Raw genomic sequence first — 13,191 nt, forward strand, 5'->3', positions numbered from 1 at the left:
TTACAAAATATAAAACATATACAAATATAAAACATTATTCATATAATTCATATATATTTATGCAATAAATCTTATTGAATACTTTTAACATCACAGTAATAGAAAAACTTCTATCATGTTTTATTCTTGAATTAGCATTAAAAAGTGCATCCGAATTATTTGAAAAAAGAAAAAATTGCACTTCACAGTAGGTCACAGTATCACTCAATTATAGCAAAAAGCTCAAATAACTTAACGATTCTAGTTGACACTCTGTATCTTATGCAATTGTTTACAGTGAATGCACGGCTCAAGTCTCACTGGTGTACTGAATGCGAGTACCTGATCAGAAGGTTGCACTCACATGACCTTGCTCATGCCACTGAGCTGAAACAGTTTCCTGCAGTACCCACAATATTGCTGATATAACTGTAAACCAAGAGGCTCTCAAACGGGAGATTATATCCTTAATTATGCCAAGAATCTTGAAAGACAAGATAGTTTCTAACTACCGATACATCCTAAAAAACATCTAGTCCCGCAACGGTTCAACGCCTCGTCTATCTTTGCATATATAAGAAATAAGATTTTAAATATGAGCCATTAAAAGAAAAGGAAATTAACCTTGAGTTATACGCACTATTTTTAGCATTTTTAAAACTTTTTAAAAATCAGAGGTTTATAATAATAGCAACTAAAATTTTATCTGCTATTTATTAATATTAGATTTTATCTTTGCTCATTAATTAATTTAAATTCGGTTTCATTTTATATGAAAATATAAAAAATATACACGCTTTTACGTACATGTTACAAATAAAATATATAAATTATGTATATATAATATGTAGTTAGTAATGATAAAGAAAGTTTATGTTTGTATGAATTGAGAAGCACTGTAGCTGTTATTACTATAGTTACTTCATTTCCATGTCTGGAATTCAAGGAAGATAAAAAATATTAAGATTCTATACTACTTTTTGGTATCAGTTCATTGAACTCTCGTATACATATAAGATGATGATATAAAGGTCATAAAAAATAAGATACAATTATTTTTCATAGTTTCAAAAAAAAATTTTATTATATGAAATAAGATAGACTATATATTTTTAACAAATACAATTTACGTAATTATTCTCATTTTCATTGTGTCAGAAGTCTTATATATGAATGTATTATCTACGAACATTTGGCTAAATGCTTTTTATGGTTGCAGAAATATTTCATACATCCAAATATTTTTGAACATAGCTTATTTATATTTGTTACACATCTACATGTTTTTGATGGAACACAACTTGCTTATTCGATATAACAAAAAATATACTTATATTTCAACAAAATTGTACTTAATAGCAGCATAAGTTAGAATCTTTGTATATAATTTCATATATCGTTCATATATATTAAAAGATTATTGTACTTACATATTTCTTATATTGGTATTACTGATATTCAGTTTAAAATCGGGAGCAATTGTCAGGGAAATACAGTCTTACATTATATATCACATTCATATATTGTATACACGCATACCGTTTGTATAAAATTATTTTTTCATTATTTTGTTTTTCAGTCTTCCACGTTATACGCTTTTGTTTTCAATCGTGTGATAACAGTTGAGTACCAGCCCGCGCGTAGTGACCTGATAAGTCGCAGTACAATTGTCATGCAAATTTCTGATAGGCGTCAGCACGTAGGTATCAGTCTGTCCTAGATCACTGGTTATCACCAATGGTAGTATCTTACTGCCTTTTGCCTCGAGGGCGATTTCCGACTTGGGTGATCTTCGTTGGCCCGTGTCGTCTCTCGCATCGGACTCGGTCGTGCAATGATTCTGCGCGGTCTGACTTCTCGCGAATTCCAGTTTGGCGAATTTTACTTGCGGGAATTGCACCTTCATGAAACGCCGAAATGTCGAGTAGCCCAATTTCTTGACGTTTGGCGACACCTTCTTACAGTACTGCATGTACAGGTCGTGCACAGTTTTTCGCGTCAAATCCGACGGCAGATGCAACGGCGCGTTCTTGGCGAGCTTGGTCTTCTGCTTCGTCTCCTGCATCTCGATAAAATTCTTCAGGAATTTCATCGCGATTTTGTACGTTTCCAGCGAAAACGTGTTATGCGGTATCTTGCCGTGATTACCATGCACGCGCGGCGTCACACCATGTGTCATTAGATGTTTCCGGATTCGCTTGAGCTGATAATGTGTACAATTCTCCAGATACAGGAAAGCGTCCAGACACACTCTTCGACCCTGATAAACATACTGCGCACGTAGTCTACGTCGTTCCGTGTGCCGGGCTGTTTGATAGGGATCGGTCAGACAGGCCATCGTCACGCCCATTAAATACATATCATGCTCGGCTTTAGTTAGTTCCGCGATGTTCAACCTGTGCCGATAAACCACCTCGGGATTTAAGCCTTTGAAGCACTCATCTTCGACACACTCGCAACCTTTCTTGAAGCGTTCCACCACTTGAGATAGATTGTCCTCCAATTTCGTAGGCTCGCTACTTGTTTGACTGTTCCGAACTTTTTTCGTCTTGACTTTTGCGACGGTCTTCTTTGGCTTATTGGTGGAATCCTCGCTTTTCTACAATAAAAAGAAATCGATGCATGTCAAGCAAATTGTCAATTTTAGATTGCAAGAAACTATTTAATATAATCTAAACTGCATTTATCGATAAGATTATATAAATTATTCAAAATATTAAATATAAATTTCATGGAACTTTTTTTGAAAAAAAAAATAGAAATCAAATAAGAGAAAGAATCTTATTTTTAGTCAAAGCACATCTTGATACTTAATAATATTAATATATAGATTAGTATCATTTAATAATTTGGCGATCAATGTAATTTTTGATTAAAAGTGTTGATATTATTTCTAGCTACAATTTATTATTATGTTTAAAATCTGAATTTTAAATTAAACTATCAATGCGCAGTTTATAGAACTGCGATGAAAAATGTAAATCTACATATAAATATTATTAAGCATCACAATCTTTCGATTTAAATAAATTGAAAACAAGATTCTTTTTTTTAAATGATTTATTATTATTAATATAATTACTATAATTTTCATTAAAAATTGTATATAAAAATAAGTGCAACTTAATAATTTAAAATTTTACCTTCATCCCTACATCTGTTACTATTTGCTCCTTTGTTACTATATTTTTATCAGCAACTTGTATATTAGTTTTTGCTTTTTCCTTATTATTTTCCAACACTGGCTCCATTATAGTTTCCTTTGTTATTTTATTTTTATCAGCAACAGCAACTTCTGCATTAGCTTTCACTTTTTCTTTGTCATTTCCTGACTCTAGCTCCATATTGTATCTCAATTCATACAATAGTTTCCTGTCATAATAAAATAATATATCTTAGCATCTCGGATAAAGTAATTACAATCTAATAATCACATAGTTTCAGTGACAATAAATTGTGGAAATAAAATAACATTTAGAATATAATCGAAGACTATTTAAATAGATTTGGAAAATATTGTTATATATAAGACAAATAAATTTTTCAAGGGTAAATGATAAACTTGTAAGATTTTAATTTCGATAATTTTTAGACATTAATCTCCTTTTGATTTCATCGCGTTTTACTTTCTGCGTTTTGTTTCGTTCACCTTTCCCTTCAACCAACAAATACATACTCTTTTTATTATGATAGAAAGTGTGCGAAAGTGCAGTTCACTACAGCTACATCAAAAGGGTTGTTTTCTTTTTAGGAATGCTTTTTATTTGCTGACACAAGTTGACACAAATGTCGTCTTGTGTCAGCAAATGAAAAGTGATGTTTGTATCGACTTGTGTCAATAAATGAAAAGTACCTAGATTCAACACTTGACACAAATTGACACACGTCGAATCCATCTACAATTTTGTTCAAACTCGATTGACACTTTTCGAAAGGAGAATTGGCGTGTGATTTTAATCAATTGAATAATATTAGAGCGTACTCATAAACCAACTTTTATCATTTGTAATATATACAATATTGAAAAATAGTTCAAGAAATTTTAAGCTAATTATAAATTCTGTGAGGTTAGGTACTAAAAATTCGCGCATACACTATACATATAGCATTCCATTTAAATTTTAAGTGGCAAAACACTCAAATGTGTTAATTGTGTCGACTTATCTCCTAAAAAGAAAACAAAAGAAAATAGATACCTATGTATTCAGTTCCTTCAAGCTGCACTTTCTGCACTTGCTGGAATGAGATAACTGTGTACATACACACGCTCCGGAAATATCCAGAATAATTCAAGAAAGGAAATCGGAGTGAAGTGCATGAAATGTAGTTAGATCAGATTTCAGAGATGCGTTTCCCTGGACCGCGTATTTCATAGGAAACAATAGGAAAGTGCAAGCAGAATTTGGAATGAACGCGGTATCGCGCGAGAGTGCAGAAAGTGCAGCCGCAACCATAAGGTCGAGAGTTGCTGATCGTCCCCCTCGGTCGCCAACTTTCGTCCCTATAGCCTGTTACGAATGTTACGTCGATAGCTTTAACTCACCGTGTTTCGACGGATTGTCACGAGCTCCACGGCTTGGCCATCCGATAGTTCAACGGATGTCAGGTCGACGAAATGGCGTCCAATGGTATCTACGTGAACTCAATCTCGCAGCACGTAACAATGAATCACAATGAATCGCACCGTAATACACCAACTAGTACTCCCGACGAAATAGCGAACGTCTCGTTCGTGTTATTGTCGTAGTGAAAGAGAGGGAGTCCTCCTCCAGGACCGTCTACGAAAGTACGGTACCCTACACTTTTCGTCTCGCGCCGCGATAAAAAGTATCGCGGACACACATTTGAATTGATAGCAGAAAACGTTCAATTACGTTTTACACTTTAATCGGGAGGTTTTGCATAGATTGCGATAGAATGCGAATTTCTGTTCTTATCATAAAAATAAAATATGATCATATGTATATAATATCTCAGATAGTACACAATATTTATAAAATATTTACAAAATATTTATGAATATTTATGAGATTTATTATAAATATTATGAAATATTATTGTAAATGAAATATTTATTGTAAATGTTACAGTAAATGCTATAAAAATACTTAATAAAACATAATCCAAGTAAAAAATACTTATTAGAAATATTTATATTTATCATAAATTATTACATAAAATATTCCATCATTTATATTTGAATAATATTTTGAATGAAACTTTATATAAAATATGTATGAAATCTTTACATAATATTTCAAAAAATGAATATTAATATATATATTTATTATAAATACTAAATATTCTGTGCTGTTTGAGATTAAAGTAGGATATTTAGTTATTTAATAATTCAATTTAATAATTCAACAATTATTTACATTTTAATTGATAACTTAAGTATTTACATTTTGTATCTTACAGATGTTTCACATCGAAGATAATATTATAAATAATATAATTTAATAAAAATGAATTTAATCTTCCATTTGAGTTTTTTTAGTAAGCAAAATTTCATTTTTTAATTTCTCCAAAGTAAAGGAAGACAGAATCCAATTCTTTTTCTCTCTTTTTCCTTTCTTGTTCAAAATATCTTGTTAAAAATTATTTTGTAATATAACAGAGATGTTGAAAAGTAACCATGAATTTTAATTTCTACATTTTTTGAAAGCCTACATTGGAAAAAGAATCTGGTTGCTTTAATTGGAATTCTGGTTGAAAATTAACAAATTAGAATTTTCTGATTGAATTCAGAATTCTGATTGATATAATTATAGAATCTTCTGTTTTGTTTATTTTGAATCATAAATTTTCCTTAATGTAGAATAGTAGTAAAAAAACTTAGATAGAACGGAGGAAGTAAAAATATGAAGCCTATTCTTTTCCAGGACTTTCTTGCATGATTCATCTTTCTTCTTTTTCTTTTCATATTGACAAAAAAAAGATAAAAAATGAATCATGCAAGAAGTTTAGTCTTGGAGAAAGAATAAGCCTATGATTGCAGATAGAAAATTAGGATAGGAATAAAAAACTTCAGCAGTAAAACGTAAACAATAAGCAAATTGGCCAATCACAGTAAAAACTATAATCCAACATTTCCTTACTGCTTAAATTTTTTTGTGTGCCATCCGACACGACACATTTCTCCGATTGATGTTCTGAAGACGTTCATAAAAAACTCTAAAGGTATTTTATGAAACTCCTCTAGACATCTTTTGGGGAGAATTGTATGGTAATTCTTAATAAAAAAACTCGATGCTCATATGGCTTGCTCGATAAATGCAAAATGGAAAATCACAATTGTTAATTACAATTAAATCTTCCATAAATCTCACAGAAGTTGCAAAACATTAATGAAACACAAGTATCCGAAATATAGAATGTAACGTCATTGATTCGAGACTAACGAGAAATTCGTTTTTTAACCTGGAAGTAATTCACGTGATATCGACGCTTTTTCACATAGTGTGTTAATGTATTCACATCGCGAACATCGAGGAGAAACATCGTCGTTAGTTCCCGTCGAAGGGAGGAAAAAAAGCTTCCCGATGTCGCTCTGAACGGAGAGAGAAGTGTGCGGATTATTGATTGACGGGAAAATGCGGATACAGCCCTGGCACTCAACCCCTCCAATCCCCTCCAACCCCCGCAATGCTACACCGCCCTGGCGCAAGCAAGGGAAGAGCGCCACCCTGGAGACCGCATATATGCACAATGCGCAGCGCGCCGAGACGGCGAAAATACGCTCCAAATAGCACCACACATGGAGAAACGGGTTCTTTTGACGGTCGACGACGTAATCCGGATCAGAGAAGCTTGTAGCAATATTGTTGCAACGTTCACTAGCGGATCACGGGAGGCGACATGGGGGACTATGGTTGGAGTTTCCTTTTTTTAAAAATGTTTATAGCAAAACGTTACATGTATTTTTAATATTTCTGAAATGATGATAAAAGTAAAAAGTCATGTTAATTTTTAATTGCTAATATTTACTGTCTTTCAAATTTTTAACAACAAACAATAAGTTCTTTTTAATTCTGAAACGCTTAATCACAATTTTGATATGCCAAAAATATTTTTTAATTTAGAAACTCTATAAAAAACATAGATTCTATTATTATTCTTCTTTAGTATTATTAATATACTATTAATATACTAAGTATTATTAATAATATACTATGTTACTGTAATATTGCTGAAAAGATCTGTGTTGTATGCAAAAAAGAATCCTATTCGCGATCCTCTCAATAGTCATATTCTTTCAATAGTTCGTTTTTTATTGTTGCACTTTCCTTCTTTAACAAAATTTCGAACATACATCTAAGATATGTTCTTTTCTTTATCTGTTCTTTTCAATTGAACTTTTTGCATAATTCATTTTTCTTCTTTTTTTCCACGTTGGAGAAAAAAAATGAGAAAAGATGAAAGCTACAAGAAGTTCAGCTGAAAAGAATAGATAACTATTTCACTATAGCTACGTTCAGCAGAAAAAGTAGTTTTGCAACTGTTGTAAGATTCTTTAATTGGTTTCGTCTATATATTATAGATCCAGAAGAGCTAAGGCCAAATCACATTAAAGAATTTTACGACAATTGCAAAGCTTTTTCTGCTTTTTCTGCTGAACACACTCTTTAAGTACGAAGAGTCTATACTAGCTATATACTTCAGCTATTATAATAACAGATTATAAAAACAGATCTATTGTCAAGTTACGATGTCGATTGAACACTCGGGTGACCTACGCTTCACACAATACGGATCGATTCTCCGCTTTGTTGAATCTCTCTCTTGGTTGCAGCAAATTAAAGAAATTTCATTTCGTAGTTTTAGGCGAGAATGTTTTTTCAAGAATGGAATCGTAAATCCGACACATAGAGCAATAAGACGTAAAGTGATGAGGTTTCTACAATAAGCCATTACCTTTAAATTTTAAACTAGTCTTAAGTAAGAAACTGATCAACAATAATCACTTATTCTTTTCACATTCGACGTAATTGGTCAGTTTCTTACAGCTTAAGACTTAAAAACTTAGATAAGCTTTGTAAAAGCTTATTGTAAACAACCTATCAATAGAGCGAATTGGCTAATCACAGTAGAGACAATAATAGTAAGGCAGTAACGTAAGTAGCAGCAAATTCAAAATGTCGATTTACTTATCGCTTACATTTTATTGTTCAAGTCTTTTTGTGTTCCATGAAGTGCGATCCACTTAACGCTGCAAATGCTTCGTTGACCAATCAGAAGGAGGAATTTTATGAATTGACCAATGAAAGAAATGCTTCAAAGCATTTGCAGTATTAAGTGAATTACATAGCTCTAACGGGGAGATTTCGAGCTCGTCTCGGTGCTTCATTCCGTCACGGTTCCAACCCCCGTACGTCTCTCTCTCTGCTCTCCAAGGTCGCAGGTATTGAAACATTGAAACCGCGGAAGCAAACGTGTGGCTTCTACAATAGCAGAAGCCTCTTATCTCGCGAGCGTGTCGAGAGAACAATCGGTTTCTCGGTTCTACGCTTAAACCTATGGAATTCGTTCCTCGACGCCACGAAAAACACTGTTTGCTTCAGATACGACGAGCTTATAGATATTTATACATTCAAATTATTTGAATATAGAAACGTATTTGCACTTTCCGATAAGGCTAGATAAAGACTTTTCAAGACATACTTCGTGCAGTCATTGCTTTCGGTAGTCAAATCTTTATGAACAATTATAACTTTTGTAATGGAGATTGAGAAGTCTGATAGATTATTGAAATTCTGTTTTTAATTCTTAATTATATCATTATTAATTCTCATATACCACAAATTCCAGCAGAAAATAATTTCAATATTGCGGCACTGTAAACGTTGCAGTAATGTTGTAGCAAGTTTTTGTACGAATTGATTCTATTGATTTTATTAACCCGAAATTGAAATATTTTTTAATTAAAATTAAATTAAGTATATGAGTTATTGTGATCCTGAGATTTTTCTAAATTTTAAATAGTAATGATTTGGAACAATTTTCACAATCTTATTTTTCATTTAAAAAATTAAATTTTTTAAAAATCTTCAAAAAAATGAAATGAATAATAAAAAATTTAATAAGTCAACTCGTACAGCACAAAAAAAGCTTGGAGCAATTTTTGCAATTTCTGACGAAAATAAAACTCGGAAATAACTCGGACGTAAGTCGAATGTAAGGGAAGAATACTAGAAACAATGAAACTTCTAAAAGCATAAACGCCTCTTTTACGTTTCGTTGTTTCAATTTGCCCTTCCTAAAGACTTAGACTTCATTTACGCTTTGTTACTTACATTTGATTTAGACTCCCATTTTTATTTTCGTCAAAGATATTATCGCAATATTGCTGGAAATTATCGCAATATTGCAATGTGCTGTATGGAAAAGATCCAGATGTTCTCTTAATTAACATAAAAAATATGTATCATGTAATTCCTATTATGAGTTAATAAATTGCGTGAAATGATACAGACACGGAAAACAAAAGGAAACAGCGTCAAATGAACAATACTCCAAAGACAAAGTCGACAATAAGTTTATATGTAAATGATACTCCAGTTATTATGAAAACACGACGAGTTTCTACATCATGAACGATATGTTTTGAGGATTGTAAGTACTAACGATGCAAGTCAAACCTGCGCATTTAGTCGAGCAGTGCTGATGGCAAGGACAATTGCAGCTGTGCTGCGACTTTCGGCGAAGAATCATCTTGGCTTGACTGGCGGGCTGATACTTATCGTATTGTCACGGAACGTTGCAACTTGTACAATAGTGCCGGCTGTACAATCAACGCTCCACCACGTAGAGAATCATCGACCAGGCTATAGCTCCTTCCATTCCACTGGGCAACACAAATCGCCGTCCACTTCAACGACTCCGACTTTCGTCCTCGAGTCTTTAATACGTTGTACGACACTATCGCGACAGCAAAACTGCAGTATTGTAACAACATTATGTAGCAAAACAAATCGCAATGTACAGAATATTTCGCGAAGAAAGCAATTTTGCAGAATTATTTAAAAATTTAGACAAATATAGAACTGAAAATAATTTTGTTGCATCAAAATAATTATGTAGGAAGTATGATCGAGTATGATGAGCAATGTTTTTGACATTCCAACAAGCAGCTTGAATGTCTTAATTATTTCGATGGACCAACAAAATTATTTTTAGATCTGTATCTGTATGGAAAGAATGGTTTTGTTAAAATAGGTTAAAATAGGTAGATGCAAATTTAAAAATAATTTTGTTGGATCATCAAAATAATTATGTAGGAAAGTATGATGAGCAATGCTGCGAAAAATTTTAACATTCCAGCTTGCATGTCCCAATTATTTTGATGATACCAAGAATTTTTTCAGATCTATACGAAAAAATCAATCCAATAAAATAGTCCAACAAAATTATTTTCAGATCTGTAATTAACTAAATTTTTAGATATTTTAGCAAAATTTTTAGATATTTTGTTCTCTTCGCGATATCCTAGTTGGAGGACATTTTTTGACAGTATTCAACTTCTTTCCGGTAGAGGAAATTGCGATGTCACAATCTTGTTATCTCAATTTGCCAAAACGTCAAACAATCAATATAACAACTTCCGATCTAAATGCCGACATAGAAAACGAGAAATAATGTATTAAAAAATCTCGAGAGTGTGCAATCAAAATTTATGCTTCGTAATTTAACGTGAAAGCCTCCAGTCAAGGCTGAGCTACTCTGTACATCGTCAGCTTCGACGTTATGTAACGAAAATTGGTACACGATACTGCAAGCGAACTGGCTATTCGACGACGGCAGAAGTTCGCTTGTCAAGAGTTATCGCCGCGTCGTAATTAAACGTTGCGCGATAATATCGGTTATTCTGATCGAAACTATGCAAGTAGGCTGAGGACTTTCCTCTACAAGCGTTTTCAAATCTGGCAGAGCGCGAGAATTCTTTTTCCTGATTAAAAAGCGCACTTCGCGTCTCGATTTTTCTCCTACTTTGTACATTGAATGTTGTCAGCTGATTACAGTTTGATGTATAGTTTATGTCAATTGACGTATTACGTACTCCTTGATTCATCCTCCGCCCAGACTTCCGCGGAAACTTTACAATATCCTTGAAATGTTTATCTCATTCGAATATAACGTGAGGTGCGTCATGATTTTAATGAACGATAAAAAATATTGAGAATTTATTATTGTACAAATTAACTTCAATTCTATCAAATAGTATATTATATATTATTATAGCAAATATGTTCAGTTTTACAAATCAACTTATGTCAGGATAACATTTAAAGGATTAATAAATCTTCTCGTTTTGAAAATCTTTAGATTGAGCCATGAATCACTCAAGAATTATATATGAATCTAATTGGAATAGAAACAATAATTTTTTGCAGCATTGCTAATTATTAAAGAAAATGACAATTATTATGTCGTTTATTTATTCTAAGATGTTGCTATCTAAAAATTACCATCTTTATTTTTAAATATTATCCACTATAATATTAAAAAATTATCATCTTGATTTTTAAATAATAATGTCTTATGGACTTTCTATAATAAACAATTACCTAAATTTTAAACCATAAAAAATTGACCAAGTATGATCGAATGTGAGAAAAATAATCAACTATGATTGGTCAATTTCTTACAGCTTAGGACTAAAAGCTCAGGTAATTGTTTATTGTACAAAACACATTAGCATAAATAAACAACATAATAATTGCTATTTCCTTTCGACTCGGCAATATACAAAGGCAAATAGTCTATTAGAGACATTACTTTTGCATGATCAATTATATCTGCCTTGGATGTTACTTCGAAGCATTAATATTTCATTGGCACGACGTGCGCGAGATTCTCTGGCGCCGCTGAAACAATAGGGCAGTATCTCTATCGCCGTGTTCTATTTACAGTCAATTACATCTATCAAGTTACAACACAAGACGACGGCCGCATCGTTTTACACTCGACAGTTTACCACGAGGATGCGCCGGTCATGTTGCACACGATTGCACACGCTATATGAGCTACGAGAGAGTCTCATCAAAGTTGCATGAGGGTTCTTTTTGATCGATACCCGACGTACTCGCGTCCAGCAACCCTTCCGCGAAGGGACGCCTCCGCTTTAATTCTTTGTCGTACAGAATGTACACGGAAAAATAACACACGGTATTAAATTAATAATTAATGTCGTGCTTAATGCAGATTTATTAGTGATAAATTGAGTACTTAAAAATATTTTTTTTTTTTTAATAAAGAGATAGCGATCGATATATATAATAATATATGCAAAATAAAAATGAATATTGAAATTTTTAATCGGAATTTCATTTTGTCTATTATTATTAAGAAATATCAATTATTATTATATTATATTATATTTATTTATTTATTTATTCTTAGGAAATGTCTAATTATTATTATAAAATAGCAATTATTATGTTCATTTATTCTAAAACATTGCTATTTAAAAATTATTATCCAATATTCCAAATTAGATCAATATATAATTCTTGAGTAATTTATGATTCAATCCGAAGGTTTACGACGATTCGTGAGGGAATGTTTCTGAAAAAAATATCTGCAGAGTTGAGAATTGAGAATATGGAATAACATTAAGAATATGAGTTCTGAAATGTAAAATATTATACACCCGGCGGATGATTTTCTACCCATATTTTTATCGCGCCCACAATATTTCCACTTATTATCACATGAGATTTCGCCGGTAAACTTTTATCGCACTCGGGAGATTTGCCAGTCGGTTTTGCTTGAGTTCATTTTACGATTATTACTCTGGCGTATAATTTACCGCAGCCGGCAGCAATCACAAATTTAACGAGCGTCTATTCATTTCGATTTTACTCATGTCGCACCTCTCTCTCTCTCTCTCTCTCTCTCTCTCTCTCTCTCTCTTCTTTCTCTGTATACATCTCACCAGCCTCGATGATAAGTCATGATGTTATCAAATCACTAGGCGATGTTCGATGGTCAATACTGAAAACGAGCTTATCACCGACGCTACAGCTCGTTTCAAAATTTCACCACCAAAAGATATCTATACAATCACCAATATTGCATTGAACAAATTTAAAAAAAAAGGATTTTTACTTATTATTTTTATAACAGAATTTTATTTTATTATTCGAACTTATTATTAAAAACTTATTATTAAAAAAATTTTTTTTTAATTACTTTATTATTAAAATAAAA

The 13,191-nt window shown here is 32.3% G+C and overlaps 2 protein-coding genes across 7 annotated transcripts in view; both read right to left on the reverse strand.

Moving 5' to 3' along the window:
- LOC108694450 (guanine nucleotide exchange factor DBS-like) overlaps nt 1-13,191 on the reverse strand; it is a 30,002-nt gene that overhangs the window by 8,010 nt on the left and 8,801 nt on the right. For 3 of the 6 annotated variants that reach the window (XM_018203965.1, XM_018203962.1, XM_018203963.1), the window contains exon 2: nt 9,621-9,917. The exons of 2 other annotated variants lie outside the window; for them this stretch is intronic. In XM_018203965.1, the coding sequence (XP_018059454.1) occupies nt 9,621-9,693 (73 nt within the window). In that variant the 5' untranslated portion in view covers nt 9,694-9,917. The remainder of the gene's footprint in view (nt 1-9,620; nt 9,918-13,191) is intronic. One more of the 6 variants, XM_018203964.1, reaches the window with a different exon arrangement.
- Nucleotides 1,456-4,672, reverse strand: LOC108694452. The gene is made up of 3 exons (XM_018203966.1): nt 4,523-4,672; nt 3,123-3,351; nt 1,456-2,578 (listed from the first exon to the last, which is right to left on the reverse strand). The coding sequence occupies exons 2-3, from the start codon at nt 3,321-3,323 to the stop codon at nt 1,568-1,570; spliced, it is 1,212 nt and encodes a 403-aa protein (XP_018059455.1). The 5' UTR covers nt 3,324-3,351; nt 4,523-4,672; the 3' UTR covers nt 1,456-1,567.

The sequence above is a fragment of the Atta colombica genome, unplaced genomic scaffold (genome assembly GCF_001594045.1).
Source record: "Atta colombica isolate Treedump-2 unplaced genomic scaffold, Acol1.0 scaffold12, whole genome shotgun sequence".
NCBI lineage: Eukaryota > Metazoa > Arthropoda > Insecta > Hymenoptera > Formicidae > Atta > Atta colombica.

Excerpts from the sequence above, each read along its gene's own strand:
- LOC108694452 (XM_018203966.1), bottom strand. The coding sequence starts at position 3,323 with ATGGAGCTAGAGTCAGGAAATGACAAAGAAAAAGTGAAAGCTAATGCA. Across the intron at positions 2,579-3,122 it reads TAACAGATGTAGGGATGAAG|AAAAGCGAGGATTCCACCAA; the intron begins GTAAAATTTTAA and ends TTTTTATTGTAG.